At 34.7% G+C, this 25,194-nt stretch overlaps 1 protein-coding gene across 1 annotated transcript in view; it reads left to right on the top strand.

Annotated features, from left to right (window-relative positions):
* The window catches only part of Adamts19 (ADAM metallopeptidase with thrombospondin type 1 motif 19), a 250,921-nt gene that overhangs the window by 62,818 nt on the left and 162,909 nt on the right, over positions 1–25,194 (top strand). Inside the window, exons 4-7 of the mRNA XM_042692116.1 lie at positions 4,881–5,053; positions 7,484–7,567; positions 8,779–8,936; positions 21,295–21,338. Coding sequence (XP_042548050.1) covers positions 4,881–5,053; positions 7,484–7,567; positions 8,779–8,936; positions 21,295–21,338 — 459 coding nt within the window. The remainder of the gene's footprint in view (positions 1–4,880; positions 5,054–7,483; positions 7,568–8,778; positions 8,937–21,294; positions 21,339–25,194) is intronic.

Here is a 25,194-nt window from a genome sequence, read left to right as displayed (position 1 = left end):
TTTGGGGGGCGGGGGTGGTCTGGTCGTGGGGCCTAAACTCTGGGCCTGGGCTGCTGTCCCTCAGCTCTTCAGCTCAAGGCTAGCACTCTACCACTTGAGCCACAGCACCACTTCTGGCTTTTTTTTTTTTTTTTTGCTTATGTGGTGCTGAGGAATAGAACCCAGGCCCTCATGCATGCAAGGCAAACACTCTACCACTGAGCCACCTTCCCAGCCCCAGGATGTGACTCTTGAAGGTAGCAGATAGAAGGATCTTGCTTTTTAATCCAACTAGACAGTTAATGTCACTTAATTGTAGAGTTAAGACCATTAATGTTGAGCATTAGGACTGAGAGGTGTTTGGTAGTTCCTGTCATGTTATCCATCTTCTTGGGAGCAATAGAGTTCTTCCTGTGGTTCTTGGATTCTCAATTTGGGTGAGGTTTCTTGGCCTTTATTATGGTCTTCTTGGTTTTCTATGTGTAGGACATCTTTAAGTATCTTTTGTAGGGCTGGTTTGGTGGAGATGTATTGTTTCAATTTTTCTTTGCTATGGAAGATTTTTCTTTGACCTTCTGTTATGATGGAGAGTTTAGTGGGGTATTGTCATTCTTGGTTGATAGTTGTTTGTCTTTAGGACATGACATACATCTTTCCAGGCTCTTCTTGTTTTAATTGTCTCCGCTGAGAAATCTGAGGTGATTCTAATTGGTTTCCCTTTATAGGTGATTAATCTTTTCTCCTTGACAGCTTTAAGGATCTTTTCCTTAGTCTGAGTTGATCCTGTGTGGATTATAATGTGACGGTGGGATGTCTTATTCTGTTCTGGTCTATTTAGGGTTCTTTTTTTTTTTTTTTTTTTTTTAATTTAATTTAATTTTATTTGAGAACATACTGTACAGAGGGGTTACAATTACATGGGCAGGATAATGCATACATTTCTTACCAAGCATTGCAGCCTCCTCCTTTGTTTACCCTTCACCTCCCTTCCCAGCCTCCCCCCTCCCTCCCACCCAATCATACCACCCCTCCCCCCCCCCTCGACATTGTAAAGCTGGTTTTGACATGACATTTTGTACTTCTCATTGTTGCAACAGGTCCACCTGAATCCTTAAACGACTTGTTTGTCCCCATCTCCTCCACATGTTATACTGACATCAAATATAGTGAAAGCGGGGGTTACACTGTGGGGGAGGGACATACAAAGCAACAAAGAGATAATATTATAAATGCGTTAGAAACACATGCATGAAAGAAACAAAAACATTAAAATACATATTTGAGGTTTCGTTTTCCTAACATCACATTATTTGACTTTTTCCGCTTGACTCATACCTATACTAGATATTGCAAATAAGGGAAACCATGGGACCTATGTTTCTTTGGGCCTGGCTTACTTCACTTAATATAATTTTTTATTTAGGGTTCTAAAAGCTCCTTCTATCTGAATAGGCCTATCTTTTTGCATGTTTGGGAAGTTCTCTGCTAGGTTCCTGTTAAACAAATTTCCTAGACCATTGACTTCTGTTTCTAGGTGCTCCTCTACACCCATTATCCTTAGGTTAGGCCTTCTGATGGTGTCTTCCAAGTGTTGGGTAGATCTATCATATTTCTTGGACTTGTCTTGGATGGTTGTATGTCCTTTCTCTATAATATCTAGGCTGTCTTCAATCCCCGAGATTCAATCTTCTGCATGATCTAACCTACTGTCAGGACTTTCTACTTTGTTTTTTATTTCCTTTCCTTCTAATTGGTCAGCTTTGATGGCTTCAAATTCTTTGTTGGAGCTTTGTTTTAGATCTTGTATGAACTTCTTTACTTCCTTAATTTGGTGTTGTGTTTATTCTCAAATCATTCAGTTGTTTAGTTATGATTTCCTTTGACTCCCTTTCCTTCTGAGTGTCTCCATTCAGCATTCCCTTTGTGGTCTCCCTGGATTCCTTCAGGTGTCTGTTTATGGATTCCATGAATACCTCTACTGATCTTCCTCTATTCTCATCTTGCTCTGGCAATTCCTGTATTACTCTTTGATTAGCTTCCCATGCTCATGCAATTCCTTTATTTCTCTTTGACTGTTCTCAGCCTGCTAGCACAATTCCTGTGTTTCTCTTTGACTGTTCTCAGCATGCTCACACAATTTCTATATTAATCTTTGAGTAGTTTCTTCTAGCTCACAAGATTACTGTAGTAATTTTTGGTTATCCTCACCATGCTTGTGAAGTTCCTGTATTAATCTTTGGTTTGCCTTGTCTCACTCCCTATCATGCTCACACTGACTTCTTTGCAGGTTTTCAATGTTTTCATTCACCATGTTTTCCAGTAGTGTTTGTAGAGGTTTTTGGGAACTCTGCTGTGGATTTTTCATTAACTGTTCTGTCGCCTGGTTATCCTGAGTCGGGACTGAGATACACGGACTTATCATTTTTCTGGTGTTTCTCTGGCTTGTTCTGCCCATTTGGTATGGAAAGTAACACCAATTTTGTGCTGGAACACTATATTAAGGCAAGCATCAACTAGAGTCCTGTAGTTGCACAGTCAAAATGGCTGCAGATACAGTCTAGTTCAACAGATACAATCTATTCAACATCAAACAACTATGGATTAATGGGCTAAGAACATCAAAGAGGGATTCAGCAAACCAGTATTATTAGTTTTAGGAAGAATTGTGGGGAAGGATAGGATTAGAAGGATGTGGAGAGGTAAAAGGAGAGTAATTTTAACCAAATCCTAATCTCAGAGAGGGAAAGGACAAAATGATAAGGGAAAGATTAAAAAAAAAGAAAAGAAAAAAATGGAAAAACAAAATTTAAGTTTAAAAATGAAACACTTAAAATTATGTAAGTATAGAGAAATGATATTGAAAGAAGAAAAGGATAAGTTGAGAGGAGGGGAATGATAAAATGGAAAAATGAAAAAATAAAAATTCTTAAAATTGTTATACTTGAAACTTACATCGGTGTAAAGAAATAATACTACTATAAAGGAAGTTAAGCCTAAGAGGTTGTGAACTGAGTAATAAATTTCTGGATTAAATATGTACACAATGAGGCATAAGGTCTAATAATCGACGACGGGTATATATCTGGGAATGAGCAGAACAGTAATTAAGTCACATAAAAAAGAATGAAAGAGAAAAGAAAAAAAAGGACCAAAATTCCCAAAGATATTTAAAAAAAAATCACACACACACATACACTCCTAAAATAAAAATTATGAAAAAAAAGAAAAAAAAGAAAGCATAGAAAAATAATAATAAAAAATAGATAGAAAAAAAGAGTTCTTTGATTTTTTTTTGGGGGGGGGTGTGGTGTGGCGAGGGGAACTTTTTGTATCTTCCCTGTGTCCATAACCAATATCTTGGTGGAGTCTCTGGTCTGTTTGTGGTATTTGGTTTTCCTGTGGTGTGAATGGTTTCTTAAGTCAGTTTGTTTAAGCAGGCAGAAAAATGTTCTGCTTTACCCAGGATTTTGTTATCCTCCTTTCAGGCTAGTTCAATGGGAGGGAGATCTTTGAGTATCACAAAAGAGGGAGATGGCTGTTTCCTCTAGTTTGGAGTTGCTGTGATGAGGCTAAGTTCTGGGTAGGGTTAAGGCCTATCAGCAATCAGTAGCTTTTCCCTGAGGGGCTCAGAGAGCCCAGCCTGGAGCCATTCTCAGGGTTTACATTTACTGAATTTCAATCGATTGTCTAGGCTGCTATAGAGAGGGGCAGACTCTGGCTCTGTTTACCCAGTGATGAAAGTCACTCTTCTGGGGACAGCCTTTCCTCTGCCTGGGAGGGTGACTTTCCCCTGGGTGGAGGTGAGCCTGGCAGGTGAGGTCAGGTTCCTGTGACTTGCTAATGGTTCCAATTGTTTTCTTCCAAGGCGTGCATTGGTGCTAGCTGCTGGGCCCTGCCTTTGTCAGTATCAAAGATGGAGATCTTCTCAGGTGGTGAGGGAGGGGCAACCTTTCTACTGTTGCTCTGTGAGAAGGATTGAGGATGTCAGGGTTCTACTCATGTCAGACTCTTGGTTCCTGGGCCAACCCTGCTCTTTAATCAGCAGGATGAAGATTTCTGCTCCTTGTCAGTTCTTGCTGGTGGTGAGTAGAATCCACTTGCAAGCCGTATTCGGCACTTTTGTCCCGGGCTTTCTCTGTTGGTATGGTGGCCGTGGCTGATGCTACCGCAGCTGCGGCTACCAGCAAGTGCTCAGATCTGTCTCCTTGACCAAGCTGCTGGATTTTCCCTCTCTGGCCAAACTCTTTGTACTGTAATGGCACACCTGGTGTCATTCTCTAGCCTAGAACTGTTTACTGGAACACTAAAACTGCTTTCTATGAGAGAGCTTGTTCAGCCTCCAGCTTCTCTTCCACCATCTCCCTGAGCTTCTTTTGCTCAAAGCTAATGCTCTACCACTGGAGCCTTAGACCTACTTCCAGCTTTATTTTTCTTATATAGATTATTGGAGATTTGAGTCTCGCTGATTTTCTTGCCTGGGTTGGTTTTGAACTGTGATCCCTCAGATCTCAGCCTCCTGAGTAGCTACGATTGCAGGTATGAGCCACCAGCACCCAGCTTACTTTTTATTTTACATACAAGATAAATGAAGCATACAAATTACATAGCAAACGTAACTTGTGACAACTTCAATACATTTGTTTTTGAGCTCAGACTCAAAAGTAATGTGCCCATGAGATTCCATCTATACAAGAGACTTTCTGTTTTGGCTCACTGTTTTGAAAGATTAATGTTACTGCTTTCACCAAAATGGAAGTAGATTGGCAGAGAAGGGGGGGTGAGAATGTTGAAAGGGGTGACACTGACCAAGACGTATTACATTCATAAACTGCTTTGTTAAATTACAACTCCTTTGTACAATTACTTAAACATAATACAACAATACTATTTTTCTGTTCCAGATAAAGGAAGACCTAGGTCTAAAAAATTAGCAGAAAGTGGAAGATGGAAACGGAGTTCATATAAGTCATCTCAAGAATACAACATAGAGACGGTAGTGGTTGCAGACCCGGCAATGGTTTCTTATCACGGTGCAGATGCGGCCAGGAGATTCATTCTAACCATCTTAAATATGGTAGGCAAACTTTAAAGTGCTTGGAATTTTTGCAAGGAAACTCTAAGGAAGAATGTGTGAGTATGTATAATGAAGTTCTTTAATAATTAAATCATTGTTATTACTTTCTTTTATTAGTATCATAAAATACTGATTTGGTAATGAGTTGTACCAAAGTGATCCATCTCCAGGGTGGACAAAAAAGGGGTCATATCTAATTCAGAACAACAGCAATAACAATGGTAACAACAAAAACACCTCTGCCTTCGTGATTTGTTTTAATGTGGTAAACCTTTTCTTCTGGGATTTTTTTTTTTTTTTTGCTTTTTATTATTTTATCTTTGTTTTTGGTCATTTAAAGGCCTTTGGTTGATATTAACAGAAATATTACAATGTTTGTTCATATGCAAGGTCTTACCAATTGTACTATAGATTAATGGTTAAATGGTATAAAAATAGATGCTGGTAGTCCACTTAATTTATAAATTATGCAATACTGAACATCAGATATAATTCAAGTTAATGAATAAAACTTAATAGTTATTAGATAAAATTTTAACAAGCAGAAACACAGGTAGCTCAATGAAGTCAACAATTTCTAGTGTGGAGAAATCTAGCTTATATCTAGCATTTTCTGGCTGCTAAATACCACATGCATCCTTTGACCCAATTGTATACTGTACTTGATAACATTTCTTCAGAGAACTTGAGGATTATATAAAGAGTGACTCAAAGCTGGGCACTTGCAGTTCACACCTGTGATCCTAGCTATTCAGGAGACTAAAACCTGAGGATCGCATTTCAAAGCCAACCAGGATAGGAAAGTCTGTGAGACACTTATTTCCAACAAACTACTCAAAAAAAAAAAAAAAAAAAAGAAAGAAACTCAGAAGTGGAGTTGTGGTTGAAGTGGTAGAGTGCTAGCCTTGAACAGAAAAGCTCAGGGACAGTGCCCAGACCCTGAGTTCAAGACCACAAAACAATAAAAGGAAAGAAAGAAAGAAAGAAAGGAAGGAAGGAAGGAAGGAAGAAAGGAAGGAAGGAAGGAAGGAAGAAAGAAAGAAAGAAAGAAAGAAAGAAAGAAAGAAAGAAAGAAAGTGAGAACCAGAAAAAAGAAAAGAGTGGCTCTTAGGAGAGAAGAAATGGAATAAAACATAATATTATCCTAGAAGATCAGGTAGGAACCTCTGTTTGAGAGATGAGGAAGTTCTTGTTTTTACCAATTTTTCTATCACTGGCCTATTTTTCCAGTGGACCATTTTATACTCTTCAGAAACAACATCAATATTTAGCTGAATTCTGAAGATTCTGCTAACCCACAGCATATGTGTAGACTAACATAGGCTACTTCCTTTTCATTTACATACTATCATCTCTAAAGACATGTCTTTGGTGTACAAGTTTTATATTTCTTAGTATACATTAAGAAATGCTATTTTTTTGGGGGGGGGTTGTTTGTGGGGCTTGAATCTGGGCCTGGGCACTGTCCCTGTGTTCTTCAGCTCAAGGCATGCGCTCTACCACTTGAGCCACAGTGCCACTTCTGGTTTTCTAGTGGTTTATTGGAGATAAGAGTCTCACGGACTTTCCTGCCTGCTCTGGCTTTGAACTGCAATCCTCAGATCTCAGCCTCCTGAGTAGCTAGGATTAAAGGCGTGAGCCACCAGAGCTGGGCTAGAAATGCTATTTTTTAAAACAATGTATGACTTCTAAAATCATTCTACTTTCCAAATACTATATCTGGCATTTAAGAAAAATTAAAATTTGCTAGGAAATGGAAAGGCTTAGAAAAAATTATATTAAGTGAAGTAAGCCAGACCCAAAGAAACATAGGTCCCATGGTTTCCCTTATTTGCAATATCTAGTATATGTCTGAGTCAAGTAAGGTCAGATAAGGTGATGTGGGAAATGACCCTAAGATATGTATTCAAATGTTCTTTTTTTCGTTCATGCGATTGTTTCTAACACATTTATAAGATTATTTCTTTGTTGCTTTTTATGTCCCTCCCCCACAGTATAACCCCTGCTTTGCTTTCACTGTATTTGATATCGGTATAATTTGTGGAGGCGAAGGGGAAAAACAAATCGTTTAAATAGGGATACAGGTGGACCCATTGCAACAATGAGATGTACAAGTCGTTATGTCAAAAATGAACTTTACAACTTTGGGGGGGGGGTTGTTATGGGGGAGGACTGAGTGGGGGGGCGAGGGGAGGATGGGAAGGGATAGGAAGGGTAAACAAAGGAGGAGGCTACAATGCTTGATGAGAAATGTACTCATTATCTTGCCCATGTAATTGTAACCCCTCTGTACAGTATATTCACAATAAAAAAATAAAAAAAAGAGCAAAGCATTTGCTTTATTTGATAAACGAATAGCTCTGTTTTGATATATCAATAAAAAATTAAAATATTTTTTAGTCTAATATAAAACTTTATTTTTGTTTTCAGGTTTTTAACCTTTTCCAACACAAGAGTCTGGGTGTGCAGGTCAATCTTCGTGTGATAAAGCTTATTCTGCTTCATGAAACTCCAGTAAGAAAACTGAATTTTTATTCAATTAAGTGAGTAAGAAATTTTATTCAGGAAGTTGGTAAGTAAATAAAATTTTAGGAATATACTTTTATTCACTTAAAATATAGAAAAATCCACAGAGTCAATAAAGTATACATAAAATTGGCCTTTATTTTTATTTATTTATTTTTTTTGGCAGTTGTGGGGCTTGAACTCTGGGCCTGGGCGTTGTCCCTCAGCTCTTCAGCTCAAGGCAAGCGCTCTACCACTTGAGCTACAGCGCCACTTCCGGTTTTCTAGTGGTTTATTGGAGATAGGTGTCTCACGGTCTCTCCTGCCCAGGCTGGCTTTGAACTGCGATCCTCAGATCTCAGCCTCCTGAGTAGCTAGGATTACAGGCGTGAGCCACTGGCGCCCGGCAAAATTGGCCTTTAGTTGTGGTTAAAACCTCAATTTTCCAACAATAAAATATTCTTTGTTTCTAAGGATCTTGCCAATAAATCTTTGCTTTCCAAAATGTAATTTTTAAAGGTGATTTTAAATAATACTTATTCTATTGAACATGATTTTTAAAAGATTTTTATATTTTTATTATGTTTAAATACTTGTACCATTCAACAGATCAGTTTATGAATATAATGCATCTTCACCCATATAACTTGTTTATTTGCCCTCTTCCCTTTCCTTAATCAACCCTTTCCTTAATTTTTATATATTTGTAGGATACACATTGAATATTATAGTAAATTCTCCCCTTCCTCTCTTCATTTGTCTATACCTTTTTTAAACCCACCAACCTTTAAGTACCATTTTGTTGAACTGTGAATAAGTTATTCTAAGTATTTACAGCATTTGAATCCTACTTTGTATATATCATATTTTGGCAAATGTGTTTGTATACTTTGCATATAACCCCGTATGTGTTACTTATACATTGATATATTAGTTTACCTGTACTTTATTTCAAGTAGACAATATCCTTTTGCCATGTCATTAAACAGGTATTTCAATGTTATTTTCTGAAATATAAAAAGTTTGACATTTTTCTAAATGTTCTATTACCATTTTTTCTTTTTCTTTTTTGCTCAGACTAAGTTAATCCTAATAGGTTTTCAGGTCTAATTATTATCATGGTTGATAGTTTGCTCCAGTAATTCAGGAAGTGCCTTGAGTTTTTGTTTCTTAGTATGTCTAAGAATGACCTACAGAAAGTAAAATACGTTCTGTTGCAGGCAGATCTGTATATTGGGCACCATGGAGAGAAAATGCTAGAGAGTTTTTGTAAGTGGCAACATGAAGAATTTGGCAAGAAGAATGATATCCACTCAGAGATGTCAACACATTGGAGAGAAGATTTGACTTCAATTGATGCAGCTATACTTATAACAAGGTAAATTTTCCAAAGGAATTGAATTGCATTTCTAATTCAGCATGTGATGGTAATTCTGTTAATTTGTGGCTTTTAATACAGATATTGGTTTCAAAAATTCTTTTTGTGTAATATTTTAACAATATCCTTCAGTTTGTAATAACTGATTTTTTTAAACAACCAGATACCATCTTGATAAAACACTTGATTAAATCAATGAACAACCCTTAAGATTTTTATGTCAAAAGACATCAGCTTTGATGAGTTAAAATTATGGAACTAGTTAAAATAATGGAGAATTTTTAATGGAACATCAAAATATGTGGTTACTCTATGTTATTCATTCACTGCCATGTAAAGTACTCTTTAATAGTTTGCATATTTTCTGGTTGCATCAGAGAAGAGCTTCATTTGAATATCAAGCTTATAAATATGAGCTGCATTGTTAATACACTAATCACATTTTGGCAGAATACAACAGCAAGTATAACATGTAATTGTTAGAATTATAAATAAGGGCACTGGGAAGGTGGCTCAGTGGTAGAGTGCTTGCCTTGCAAGCATGAGGCCCTGGGTTTGTTTCCTCAGCACCACCTAAGCAGAAAAAGCCAGAAGTGGGGCTTAGGCTCAACTGGTAGAGCGTTGGTCTACAGCTGAATAGCTGGGGGATAGCGCCCAGGCCCAGAATTCAGGCCCCACAACCGACAAAAAAAAAAAAAAAGAATTATAAATAAGGAGTAAGTATATAATGTATACAATGTATATTGACAATTTTCCAAGGATGGGTCTTCTAAGGCAATGCTAGCAAAATATAAATGAGCATTCATTTGCTCAATTTAGATATAATGATTTAATTATAAAAATAGCATTTCACATCCCACAAACATAGCAGCATAACATGATTTTCTGAAATAAATCTATTTACTTAATGATAAATAATTTTTTAAAAACATTTCTAAATAATTCCTGAAGAAAGCTATCTTTATGCAAGCATACAGCTCAACTTCCATTCTGAACTATGCAGGTGTATTGGATACTGGAATTCTGCAATAAACAATTCCACAAAACTGGTAGATATTTATTTAGCAACTGTTTTAGTTGTCAGTGAATTAGTGAAAAGCTTAAATCTCAAAGAAATTGCATCAGGGAGGCCCACAATTTCTCTGTTAATATAGCAAGTGGCCCTGGTGAGGGCACCAGAGATAAAAGTCCTGTGTGAGGAAGTGGCTGGGCAAGTGCATATGCAGGGCATCTGTGAAAATGAGGCAAGTACCAGTACAATTGGATAGAAACTGACTCAGTCCACCAGCAAGTGTTTTTCTGTGTAGTTCAGTTTTTGAAAGGAAAAAAGCAATTGAGTAGCTTCTAGTCACAAATGGGAAGCAAGTTTGTGAGACCTTCCAATCATTTCTAGCATTAAGCTGAAAAACATAAAGTCTGTGTTTCATCTGAGAATGATAACCCAGAGAAATGTGTATACTTACATGCCCTATTAAACCTTGGATCTAAGACTCATCAGAATCTTTATGGGGAGACAAGATTATGGTCTACCAATTTTTAGGGGCTTGGAAATTATGTTTGGCTTTTGATTAGTGATTGATGACTGACTTCACATCAGAAAAGAAAGACTGGGAAAAATACCTACCAGCCAAACTTCGTTATTGAATTAGTGCAGCCTACTGTGGTTGGTTTAGGAAAAGAAGGAAGTAGGAGGTAGGAGAGTAATGGAATGTCATGCATCTAAGGGTATGTCACAATTTTAACTTCTTTTTACAACTAATCTAATAAAATGAAAAAAAAAAACCTACTTTTATCAAATGATACTTAACCTATTTATAAAATGATAAAGCTATCTGAACATCTTTATGATGAAAATGAACCAAATCCTTAACTTTTGTGAATTCTAATTTCTATAGGCTTATAGACTTAAATATTAAAGCAGCAACTGTAAAACTTATTTTATAAAAGACACAATTAAATATTCCTGAAAGGCAAAGAACAATGATTTCATATATATCAAAAATCACAAATATTAACAATAATAATCTAGACTTCTTTGCAATTAAAATCTGCATCCATAAAGAAATGCAAAATATAAAGATTATCAAGTCACAAAATTCAGGAAAATAGTTGTGACATTAGTTTTATAACACTTTAACAAAAAGTACCTGAACTAAACAATTTAAGAAAAAAAAGATTTATCTGTCCCATGGAGTACCTGTCTTCCTGGTTTCTAGGACCATTGTAAAAGAAAGCCTCATTCCAGGGAGCCATTGGCAGAACAAAGATGCTTACTTCAGGCAGCCTGGAAGCAGAGAATCAGGAAAGGGCCTGGGATAAGGCATGTCTTCCCAGGGCATGTCTAGGTACATACTTCTTCCAATTAGGCCTCAACTCCTTTTCAACACCTTCCGAAAACATCATTGTATTATGAATCCAATTTATACAAACAGTAATTGGTTTCAAACCCATATAATGTAGGCATTTCTGGAAAACTCCATTGTTAGTGAGAATATAAAGTAGTTCAACCACTTTGTAAGAGAAATTATTTTCTTTAAAAGTTAGCAGTCATTTAACATAATACTCGTATCAGATTTTATATCTTTAAGAAAAATGTAAATATTTATACCTAGAAAAACTCATTTGAATGTTTATAGCAGTTATAAGTGGTTTAAATATGTTTAAATGTGAATGAATTTATTTTGAGATATTCAGATACTTGAACATTCTTCATTAAACCACTTCCAAATGGATGTGAAACGTATAATACTAAGTGAAAAAGTCAAATAAAAATAGGTATCAAGATTATTTCAGTTATAAAAAATTCTACAAGAGACGTAACTGACCATTTTCAAATTGAAAAGCAGCACAGGTGAATTTCTGTAGTGATGAAATGTTTACCATTCATAAAACACATAAGATTATATTTCATCAATATTTTTCAATAGTTCATTTAAGTTATGTGCATGTTATATAAGTTTCACCAGCACAATTGTGTTGATTAAAAGAAAAAAAAAATCTAACTAACATGCTCTTTGTTACTATGGCAAGAAAGAAGTCCTATTAATTGAGCAAGTAACTATATCAACAGGACTCTATAAGGTTGAGATTATTGAGATTAGAGATGCCAAAATAAGCATTGTTTTTCTTCATCTAAGAACATTAAGAAGCTATGCTATATATTGAATAAGGCAGTGAAATAATTATATTTGTGTTAAAAATGGTTAATTGTGCTAACGAAGTAGCTTAAGAATAGAACACAATTGTTGTCTGACAACTACTTAGGATCTTGTAGCTCGCATGTGAAAGATATTTGCATAGGTTTGACTGTCGATGAAGAAATAGATTCCAAATTTTAAATGAATGAATGAATTTTGATGATACAATAATATTTCTTTTTTATATTTTTTATTGTGAAAATACTGTACAGAGGGGTTACAATTACATGGGCAAGATAATGAGTACGTTTCTTTTTTTTTTTTTTTTTTTTTTTTTGGGTCCGGTCATGGGGCCTGAACTCTGGGCCTGGGCGCTGTCCCTCAGCTCTTCAGCTCAAAGCTAGAGCTCTACCACTTCAGACACAGTGCCACTTCCGGCTTTTTTCTTTTTGCTTATGTGGTACTGAGGAATTGAACCCAGGGCCTCATGCTTGCAAGGCAAGCGCTCTACCACTGAGCCACCTTCCCAGCCCAATGAGTACATTTCTTATCAAGCATTGTAGCCTCCTCCTTTGTTTCCCCTTCCCATCCTTTCCCAGCCTCCCCCCACCCCCCCACCCAACCCTCCCTCACCCCCACCAAAGTTGTAAAGTTCATTTTCGACATAACAACTTGTACTTCTCATTGTTGCAACGTGTCCACCTGTATCCTTATTTAAACGACTTGTTTTTCCCCTTCCCCTCCACAAATTATATCAACATCAAATACAGTGAAAGCAGGGGTTATACTGTGGGGGAGGGACATATAAAGCAACAAAGAAATAATCTTATAAATACGTTAGAAACAATACTTTTGAAAGATCATTTCAAACAGTGCCATTGACTAGTAAGATAAATAAATTTTAATAAAACATAGAAATACATCAATTTAATACAAATAATAGTGTAAGTTTTGAATGAATCATTTATAGGTATAACCCAGGGCATTATAAAATTCCACATTGAGACTTATTCTCAGCTGCATCTTTATTCTTGGAAATTAAAGACAATATATTTTATTGCTCAATATAAATCCTAACTTCAACAGGATTTATTGGTCTTCTTACTGCCAAGGCCTAATAGGATTATTTCCATAAACTTATATAAATGAAACTGTTGTTCAGACTTCATGTGTAGTGAGTTCACCTGAGCCCAAAGTGAGGATTTGAACCCAAATGAACACAAGTCTAGGCAGAAAACTAATGTTTCCCACTTCAAAAACAAATAGAGTATTTTCACATTCAGAATGCATTAGTTTGGCCTTCTAGAAAGAAACTGATCACTGAAGACTAAGAATTATAGTCTCATCTGAAGTCTAATGGTGCTGGCAATTTATACTTCAATTTTTGTGAGATATACTACTTTTGCATAAAAGATCTTGTAAGTTTTAAAATAATATGCTTTATTCATTTTTGTTTGTACTTAAGTGATAGAAATTGGCTTGAAAATAGAAACCCTTGATAATAAGCAGTACATTTGTCATAGTTTTATCATGTTTAGTTACAGCTGAATTAATTCCCTTGGTTCATATTATGTAAATCAAATAATCAAGTTGCAGCCTGCTGTATCATGACACAATGTATTACATATTTAGAAAAGCACATAAAATCCCTTTCCCCCTACATCTGAATATACTTTACACTAAGTGATTCTTGGCTCTGAGATGAAGATTTGATTTTATGTGGTTCTTTGGTTTGCTGCATTACCATACTATTCATTATCATCATCATTATTATTTCTTTCTCCATTTGTTTGTTGCAAAGACAGTTGAAAAATAGGTGTGTCATTATTTAACACTGTTCTCTAAACTCCCTTCTAACTCATCATAAGGACCTTATCTCATTATAAAGGTGATTGTGCCTTCAGAGGAGAACTCTTTTAACTGTGGTTTTCCTTCCATCCGCTGCTTGGCAAACAAGAAACACTAAAATCATCCTATCATAATGAATTGTATTGGTTGTATACCACACAGAAATTGAAGGAAACATTTACATTGTTATATATATATAATGTACTTGTAGATTATGTGACACACCAGCCTATGTACATCTAGAAAGTGTCTCTGTGAAAAACAGTTTTTATATCTGTGAATGCAGAAAAGTGATAACTATGTTTGTCATTTACTCAACATAAATATGCCATAAAACTTTTACTATACCACATCATCTATTTGAAATTCTCTATAAAATGTCACAAGAAAAATGCACTGTTCTGTATCATTTGTAGTTTGTTTTGAACTACAGAGATGAACTTCACCTAACTTGAGCCCAAAAGGGGGTAAATTATGGGCTTATTATCATAGTTGAGAAAGGTTCTATTTCAAAATCAAAGAAAGAACTGAAAAACCAGACATCAGAAATGAGAGGGAAAAGGGAAACTCAAGGAACTTCATTAACTGGATAAATCACATGCTCTTACTATGTTGTTCAGTTTATATCCTCTAAAAAAAAGTGGGCTTCCTCAGTGTGGAGTCAGATTCTGTGATCGGAAGCCTATGTATGGAACAGTCTAACCAGAAAACACACAGTGTTCAAAGGTGTTTTCCGATGGATACATTCTGTGAATGAGCATATTTATGCCTGGCAAAGAGTCACTCAAGTTGGAGAAAATAAAATCTTATTTATAGTCTGGGAAGTAAATGTTCTGGTTGAGAGCAGTCTTGTTGGCCCCAAATCATCAGGTTTCTAGTTCTGTATTTTATCTATTGAAGTGGATGTTAACTATTTGTTTTCCAATGGGGAAGATCAGGGTAAGGAAACAAGAGTTGCTATGTTGATGGAATAATATTTTATTGTATCTTCTCCCATTCATCTGTCATGGTCTAATTTTGGAATGTTTTCATAAAAATCATCTTTGATTACATTTAATGCATTATATAATCTCAGTGCTGATGGACAAACTGATTGTGAACTTTATATTTGTTTTCTGTGCTATTTATTTGTAACAAGTAACAAAAGAAAAATGAACTGTGATACTTGCTTAAATAGAACAACAGATTTGAAAGACATAAACAGGCATAATTTTAAAATAAAGGAGATAACAATCAATGTGTTTTGTAGTAGTGAACAACTTTCAATTACCCAGAATGGATTATTAGTTAAAATAACAAAAATAAAAGAATTATTATTAATTTTATAGATTTATCAAAGTAAAAATACTGGATTGTTTTATTTTTCTGAAGCCCAAAGTGACCAGTAGACAGCAAATGGCACTACTGCATTGTGTCTCCTGTAGTTTGGGGTGGCATACTGGGAGAGCTCTTACAGTTAGTAGAAACTCTATGGAGGTAAAGTATTTTGGATATACATTACAAAAGTAACAGAGGTAGGAAAAAGATAATCAAAACAATTGAATAAAATTACAATAAAGAGAAGAAGAATTTTAAGAGAGCCTGAGTACCTGAATTATTTGGATTCTAAACAAAAAGTAGAGAATGGTTTCATGCGAGAGACTCTGAGGTTAATAAATACTCCAATGATTATTTATGGAACAAATTTGTGCAATAAGGTGCTACAGCCGAATTAGTTTGTCTAAATGCTAGAATTATCAATGCATTCCTAAAAATTAACAGTAACTTAAAATAATTAAATTAATATTTTAAGACCAGTGCTTTGCATTGGAAGGATTTTATTTTAAAGTACACTTTAGCTTCTTCACTCCAATTTGTTCTTTCTCTTCATTCTTATTCAAAATAAATTCTGTAATGGTGTCATGTCAGGTGAAAAGGTGAAAGATTTTCATAATAAATTATTGATATTAAATACTTATTTTACTCCTCTGTCTCTTTAGTCTTTTAAAAGAGAAATCAAAATATTGTTATTCATTAATTTTTATAAATTATAATTAACATAATCCTTAAGTGTAGAAAAATATGTTTGAAAAACATTGAAAGTTGAGATCAATGTGAACATATTATGGGACAGTTATGTACTTAAGGACTTTGGCAAAAATGCATGTTATAAAATATAGTAACACATACTTGGCTAGTTTATATGTATATTAATATCTAATGTTAGCAATAAACAAAGTTATCCTTTCACTTATCATAACTTCTAAATATCAAGTCACAAATTTAGTTCATTTATTTTAATTCTGATAATCTTACTGGATAATCATAAACTCTTATAATTCTACACAACTGTAGATTGTAGGAAAATACATGAATATGTTTGTATGCCCATCTATAAGCTGCTTATATAGCCAGGTAATGACTGTGTGAGAGCAGTTTGAACTAAGGAATGCAGTGTTGTGTAAAGGAAAGACACTGAGGCTATTCTAAGTAATAAGTGGAACAGATATGATTATATGATTATAAATAATTATAACTCTTAGAAATTCAGACTCTTCATAAACATATGTGGTCAAATCTCTGCTGGCCAGCCCAGAGTGTCAACAATCACTCTGTTTCTTCCATACTGAAGGTTAGGATAAAGATGACTCCAGAATTGAGTTTCATGAGTCTAATTTCAAATTCAAAGTTCTAAATTCAAAGTATTTTCAAAACTGTTCTACAGAGACTCTTTCTTGCTTTATACGATGCAAGGAATCTATAAATGTAGTAGCATTAAATGAGCTCATAATAGAATATCAACATAATAATATCATAATAATAACATAATAGTAACATAATAATAATAGTAACATAATAATAATAACATAATAATAATAGTAAAATAATAATAATAACATAATAATACCATAATAACATAATAATAACATAATAGTAATAACATAATAGAATATCAACATAATAAGAGCATCACCCATTGTAAAAACCTGAGTATAATGAAAAACATATTAAAAATTACTGATGGGATTATAAAAAAGCATCATTACATAAAGAAATCATTCACAAATGGGAATAAAATGTTCTTGGACAATACTTGGTTTGAAAACTGAGAAAAAATTCTAGAAAAGAAATACAATATTTATTCTTAAAAAAACTCAGCTTCTTAGCTGAAGAGATTTGATGCAGCTGAAGAAAGCACTAGTTGAATGAGTGGTGGGTCTGAATAATTCTTGTAGAAGACTGAGTTGTTAAAAGTTGGAAATGCAAAAGGAAATTGAATGTTGCAGACATCAGAAAGAGACTTCTAAAGTACTTCTGTGGAAAAACAGAATTTCAGAGATAATGGTAAGGATTTTAATATGTCCATAGACTTTCAATTGAAAAAAAATCCATGCTCCACAGAGGACAAATTACCATAATATCACAACTTAGAAACATCTAATTGGAACTAAATAACTACAAAGACAAAAAGAGATATTGAAATTAACCAGAAATGGGTGAAATGAATCCAAGAAGAGCAAAACACGCAATTATAGATTTCTAATCAATGTTTATGAATATTAGCATTAAATGAAATGGTGTCTAAGTGTTAGGACTCAATAAATTCAATCTAAAATTCTATGTTCAGGTAGTATTATGAATAATTTCCAAATAGTAAAAAAGGAAAGAAATAAACACTGTGACAACTTAGTTTACAGGTTTTTACTGAATGATAAAGAAAAAAGAATATCATATCTACAGTTTGAAAATGGAAAATAGAACTAAGGAAAGCAGCATTGATGATTTTAAAATCCCATATAATTTGAGATCTTAGTGACAAGATGGATCCAGATATCTAATTTCTAAGCATAAAAGAGTGAGGAAGAATTTTAAAAATATTTTGTGTCTTGGCCTGGCAGTAAAGACTACACACAATTTTTTATTTTAGATATAAAATTTATGTGGTAGGCAGAATAATGTACTCACCCATATTAATGGTCTAATTCTCAGAGCCTGTGAATATGTTATCTTTTATAGCTGACAACGTGACTGTATTGAGATGTTGAAATTATCTAGGATTATCTCTGTGACCAAATCAGTTGAGGCAGTACAGACAGAAAGTGGCAGAGGGTTCAGAGGAGATGTGATTGTGGATGTGATAGTTAAGTGATGCAAGGGGTAGCCTTTATATGGAAAGGGATTTTGTATCAAGGAATCTGAAAAACCACTAATGAGTAGAATAGCAAAGAAAAGACAATTTCACTTAGAGCTTCTGCAAGGAACACAGTAATGTAAAATTATTTTTATGAAATCTCAACTTCTGATCTCTATACTCTAAGGTAATAAACTTAAGTCACTAAGCTATGTGATTTTTCACAGTATCAATAAGAAAGTAATAGACTCTTGAAAATGAAAACTGAATCAACATTAAGCACACTTTAATATTACTTTGAAACACAAACAAGATAAGAAAGTATAGCTAGAATAAATAGAAAAATAGCTGCTGGTGGCTTACACCTATAATTCTAGGTACTCAGGAGGCTGAGATCCATAGAATCAGAGTTTGAAGCTGGCCTAGGAAGAATGGTTTTCAAGTTTCCATTGCTAATTAAATAGCAATAAGCCAGGCTAGATGAGTGGCTCAAGAGATAGAATATTGTTTGAGTGACTTATATGGAATAAACTGTGAGCAAGAAAGCTGAGTGAGAGAAGCTCTGAGCTCAAACCTGAAGTAAAATAAAAAGATACATCAAACAAAAACTAATTTATTATGAACATACTGACATTAATATCAAACCATATCTCTAATAAAATACACAAAAATAAATATTTTTACATAATAAAAAGTTATTGAAAATAAAATACAAACTTAGAATTTAAATATTTAGCTTTTAAATAAAACAAAAATTAGTAGAATCTAAAAATTTATAATCACAAGAGCTAGAAAAGGTCTATACTGCCGAGTTATATTTACATCCAGCCCTAAGGGAATTTTTAACAATTGTTCCCCACTAAAAGATGTAAAAATCAACCCCAAGTTTCTATTCAGTTAAATAATCAGAACATTGACTAGGGATACCTCATGAGCATGTATTACACACCATTCCAAAAACACATGCATTCAAAGAAGTATATAAGATTCTATATAGTTAACAACTGACAAGTGTGTTGATGGGTCAAAAAAGATGTAAATTGTAATGGTTAATACAAATTTAATTGTTAGTGAATTGGCTAAAGATTGCATTGGAATTTTAGTCATTTTTTCATTTAAGAAAAACATTTTGACCTGATAATTGAGAGAAGATTTTTTTTTAAAGAGGGTTTTCTTTCTTATTCATATACCCCAAACCAATTACACGATTGTTTATAATGGTGAAAATTGTGTAGAACCATTATAATACCACTATAATTGTGCAGAACCACCATCACTACTATAATAACAATACAATATTTAAAAACAGAAAATTGTGTGGAACCTACATGGTCAGTGGGTACTTGTTTATGTTATGTTCTAAGAATAATAGCAGTAGCAATAAAAACAACCTAATGTCAAGTAGTAAAAGAAGTTAATAAATTTTGAAATTGGGCTGGGAAGTTGCTCACTGGTAGAGTGTTTGCCTTTCATCCATGAGGCCCTTGGTTCAGTTCCTCAGCACCACATAAGCAGAAAAAAGTGGTTCTGTGGCTCAAGTGGTAGGTGCTTGCCTTGAGCTGAAGAGCTAAGGGACAGTGCCCAGGCCCAGAGTTCACCCCCCATGACCTACCAAAAAAAAAAAAAATCCATATCACCTAAAGAAATATTATCACCAACATGTTTAAAGTTCCTAGAAAGTTTTTGAAAAACTTATATCATGTGCTTCTTATAGGAATATTTTAGACCAATTCTGTTTTATAGTTAAAGACAGAGAAACATAGACATTATTTGCTTAATTGCTGTCTATCATCTCCAGAATGGAACTTACATCAAATCTAAACTCATTCATATTTTCTAAATGGTAGTGGTTCTACTTATTATATAAAATAGTATGGTGTGTTTATGAGTATTTTGGGGCAAATATAAGATATTTATATGACTGAATATGCAAGATTCAAGCTATGATCTAATATGTAAGAGTCAAAACTGTGTCTGACTTAGGAAAAATTATTATCACAGTGTTTCTAAAATAAAATATCAAATTTTGAGAACTAGTTATTTTGTGACTGACATTCTTTGACTTAGTTATATGAGAAAATGCATTCAGTCACATAGTGACCGTGTTCTAAATATTTGACAGCTGATTAATCAATCTATAGAATAAATCTTCATAGTAGGATCAAGCCTTTCTTCTTGTGCCAGTACTGGAGTGTGAACTCAGGCTGTGGACACTGCCCCTAACCTTTTTTACTCAAGGCCAGAGCTCTTCTAGTTGCAGCACAGGCCCATTTCCAGCTCTTTTCTGGTTAATTGGAGTTAAGATTTTAATGGATTTTTCTGCCCAGGGTGGCTTCCAACCATGGTCCTCAAATCTCAGCCTTTTAAGTATCTAATAATTACAGGCATCAGTCACTGGTGCTGACTTGAATCTGGTTTTTAGATAGAATTACAGGCATCAGTCACTGGTGCTGACTTGAATCTGGTTTTTAGATGAGATGATAGAGGAATATTTGAGAAGAGTAAGTGAGTTAGTTGCCTGCTATCACATCAGTGGTAGAAGGCAGGTAAAAGCTTTGATTTCATATAGAGTGGCTCCAAATCTAAAAACCTTAAATGGTAAATTTTAATAAATTGTGGTCTATGAAATCCTAAAAACTGGTAATAGCATGAACAATTCTTGAAAAAAAGGTCTCCAAGAGATAGTAGCAAAATAAAGGACAAAATTAATGATGTTTATAGCTAGATCCTAGAAACAATAGCACAATAAAGGAAAAAAATATATAGATATTTTTATAGCTAGGGCCTATAAAATCCTAATTAAAATGATCAGTCTTCATCATATTTTTGCAAGTCATATATAAAATGTTATATTGCTTTAAATTGTTTCTCTTACACTTAAATTTTCAATCTGGACACTATTTTTGAGTTTTAAGAAATAAAGATCTAATAAATATTTTCAAATGGAAAGCCATATCCAATAACAGATAATAGTTATTTTTGTAACAAAGTCATGGGCTCTGCCAAAATTCAGATGATGTTTTATTTTTGGAATATTGTATATAAAATAGGTTAATAATATCAAGATTAAAACAGTTGTGAATTTACTATATTTTAATTTCTCTCCAATCTGCTGAGCATTAAAAAGTAGTTATTCCTATTCTGATTTTCATTAAATTTTGTAGCTACAACATATAATTGAATTAATTATATAACAATTAAAATTTCTTACATAACGCATATTGGTTGTGGAAATTTTATATTTATTTTCTACTCTTTCTAGGAAAGATTTCTGTGTACACAAAGATGAACCATGTGATACTGTTGGTAAGTTTGTTAAACCTTTTTTGCTTTGCAAGCTCTGGAGACTGAAAATATGGGCTTTTATTCTCTAATATTGGCACAAGATGATCTACCTTTCATTGATCGATGGGCTAGTTCCTCACCCAGGTCGCTAAACTCATCATTTTGGCACTGAATCTATTTTTCTTTTCCTGAATGGTCAATTTTGAATTATATATTTAGGGCCATCTCTATAAATTTGATACATAGCCCCTCTGCTCTCTCTGCAGTGTTTTCTAAGCCAAAGCCAGCAGTTGTAAGTTTTTCCCATTCTGGATATTGATTTTCACAATATTCTTCACATACCATATATACAATGCATTCTATCCATCTGGATCATGCATTCTATATCTTAAATCATCCTGTTTACTGGTTTTTAGAACATTCTGGCACATATTTCTGTGCCTCCCTAGCACAAGAGAAAGAGGCATCAACTGCTGCTATATTACTGTAAGGGGGACTTGAAAGTGGCACACACCTTTAATTTTATCCATTCTGGAGGCTTAGATCTCAGCTTGGGCAAGAAAGCCCTTGAGATTCTTATCTCCAGTTAACCAGCAAAAAGCCAAAAGTAGAGCTATAGCTTGAGTGTTGTTTTGGTTTGCATTTTATTTTATGGCCAGAGATGTTGAAAAATTTCTTCATGGGTTTATTGGCCATTTGTACTTCTTCTGAGAAGTCTCTGTTTAGCTCACTTGCCCTATTATTAATTGGATTATCAATTCTTTAAGGGTTTAATTTCCTAAGATTTTTGTATATTCTGGATATTAGACCATTATCTGACATAGAGCTGGCAAAGATTTCTCATTCTGTAAGCTCACTTTTTAGCTTAACTTTGTTATATGCTAAGCAGAAACTTCTGTTTCATGTAATCCCTTTTGTCTGTTCTCTAATTTACCAAGCCCCTGGTACCTTACTCGGTGTTCTTGCTTGTGCTGAGACATTTCAGTGCTTCTTTTACTTTTTCCTATAGTACTTTAATGGTTTCAGTACTTACATTGAGGTATTTGATTAATTTTGGATTTATATTAGTTCAGGGTAAAAGAGCTACAGTTTGAATTTTCTGGATGTGAATACCTAGTTTTCCTAATATCATTTATCAAACATTATTTCTGGGTCTTTTATTCTCTTACTGGACCTGTTTTTGTCCTAGTGCCAAGCTAGTTAATTACTGTAGCTCTGTAATAGAATTGTCTTATTATACTTTGAATTATTACTTGTTATACTTTGAATTATTATACTTTTTCCCTCAGTATTGCTTTTGTGATTCAGGGCCTTTTGTGGTTTCATATGAATTTTTGGATTGTTAATCACAGTAAAGAATGTCATTGGTGTTTGATGGGTACTGAATTGAATTGTAGATTTCTTTGGGCAATACTGACATTTTTGTATTATTAATTCTGCCAATCCAGGAACATGGGAGCCCTTTCCCCTTCCTATATCTTTTTCAATTTCTTTCTTCTTCAAAAGGTTTTAGTTGTGTTGTAGATGCCCTTCATTTCCTTGGCTAAATTGATTCTATATCGAATCAGGATATTACATCTATAGTATTATTGTTTTACTATGTGACAAGTGTTGTTTAGCTACATTGTCTACTTTGAGACTATTACAAGTGCAGTTGCTTTTCTGATTTCATACTCAATCTTCTCATTGTTGGCATACAGAACTGATGCTTTTAAAAATAATCATTTTCAAGCTGAAAACTGCTGTCTTACACCTATAACTCTAGCTATTCAGGAGACTGAGATCTGAGGGTTGTGGTTCAATGCCAGCCTGGACAGAAAAGTCCATGAGATTCTTATTTCCAGTGAACTACTCAGAAAAGACCATAAGTGCCTTTGTGTCTCAAAGTGGCAGAGTGTTAGCCTTGCAAAAGAAGCTCAGTGAAAGAATCTATCTATTATCTATCTATCTATCTATCTATCTATCTATCTATCTATCTATCTATCTATCTATCTATCTATCTATCTATCTATCTATCTATCTATCTATCTATCTATCTATCTATCTATCTATCTATCTATCTGAGATGTTGAGCATTTCTTTATATGTCTATTAGCCATTCTTATTTCCTTTTCAGAGAAGTCTCTCCTTCAAGTCTAGCCCACTTATTAATGGGGCGGTTGTTTCTTTAAGGATTTGTTTTGGGGGGGATCTAATTTTTTGAGCTCTAAGAATATTTTAGATATGAGGTGCTTGTCTGTTGTATGGCTTTTGAAGATCTTCTCCCAATCCAGGGGCTTCCTATTGATCTTGCCTGCTATGTCCTTTCCTATATAGAAGCTCTGCAATCCCATTCTTTGATTTGTTGTGTTTCTGGTCCTCTATTGAGAAACTTTTGACCTGTGCCAAGGAGCTCTAGAGTTTCACTATTCCTTCCTGTTTTTACTTCGAGGTCTTTGAAACATTTGGAATTGATTCTGGTGCAGGGTGATATGTAAGAATCACCCCAGTTAGAATGGCTATAATCAAGAAATCTAATAACAAGAGATGCTAGAGGGGATGTGGACAAAAGAGAACCCTACTGCACTGTCTGTGGGAATATAAACTTGTTCAACCACTCTGGAAAGCAGTATAAAGCTCCCCTATGACCTAGCATTCCCACTTCTGCGCATTTACCCAAATGATCACAAACAAGGCTACACTAAAGCTACCAGCACTGTCGCTGTTTCCATAGTGGGATCTGGGAATGCAATGTCTGGCTTAGGCAGGAAGGGACTACATCATGCAGGTATAGACACATGCTTATATACAGCACACAAGCAGGAGAAGTAAATCTTTTGTCAGGGGGCAGAGAGTTAATCTTAAACAGTTTTACGGGAGCACAGACAATTAGAGTTTAACTTTAAGTCAGTAAGCAGGAAAAGCTAATCCTTACCGACAAATGTGGAGCAGTTTCAGTTGTAAAAGTAGGTAAAGCACAGGTGAGTACACAAAGGGGATCTCGAGGCATTGTTCTACAGGGTTAACTAGGAGAAGCACAAATGGCACTTTCCACAAACCATCACCTGAGTCTGGCACTGGACTCAGAACCTTTGCCCCACATGGAGGAACAGGTGTCCCTTTCTCCCCCAGAGGAATGCATGCCTGAATGCACCCTCACGGCACACAGAAGTTCAGATGGGCTTACCCAGGTTTATGCCTCTGACACAGCACAACTATGTTTATCACAATATCATTCACCATAGCTAAGATATGGACTCAACCCAGATGCCCCTCAAGAGATGAATGGATCAAAAAAATGTGAATTACACACACACACACACACACACACACACACACACACACACACAAATGGAATTCTATGCTTCCATCCAAAAGATTGACCCTGCCCCATTTGTAAGGAAATGGAAAGGCTTGGAAAAAATTATACTAAGTGAAGTAATCAAGACCCAAAGAAGCATAGGTCCCATGGTTTCCCTTATTTGCAATAATTAGTATACATCTAGGATAATCTTAGCAGGTGAGCAGACTAGCTCAATAACTATGTACAAATGACTATATAAGATGATGCTAAGCAAAATGAACTCCAAGACATGGACACAAGATGTTTTCTTTGCTGTTGCTGTTTTCAATGTACTATGTGATTTGTTTCTTTTGTATCTTCTTTCCCCATGGTATATCCCCCACTGTCATTGTGTTTGATTTTAGTACCCTGGTATTTTATATACATTTATTTGAATTAGGGGAGGGAAGGGGAACAACAGAATAGTGAGACAAAGGACAAGGGGGAAACCAGTGCAACAGTGACATACACAAAACAATATGTTAGAAGTAATCTGTACAACTTGGGGATGGGGTTAGGAGTAGAGAAAGTAGAAGAAAAATGAGGGAAGAGGTA

The sequence above is a fragment of the Dipodomys spectabilis genome, unplaced genomic scaffold (assembly GCF_019054845.1).
Source record: "Dipodomys spectabilis isolate Male_0828 unplaced genomic scaffold, ASM1905484v1 ptg000147l, whole genome shotgun sequence".
Lineage (NCBI taxonomy): Eukaryota > Metazoa > Chordata > Mammalia > Rodentia > Heteromyidae > Dipodomys > Dipodomys spectabilis.
Note: the sequence above shows the minus strand (reverse complement) of the source record. Positions and strands in the feature narration are given on the sequence as shown.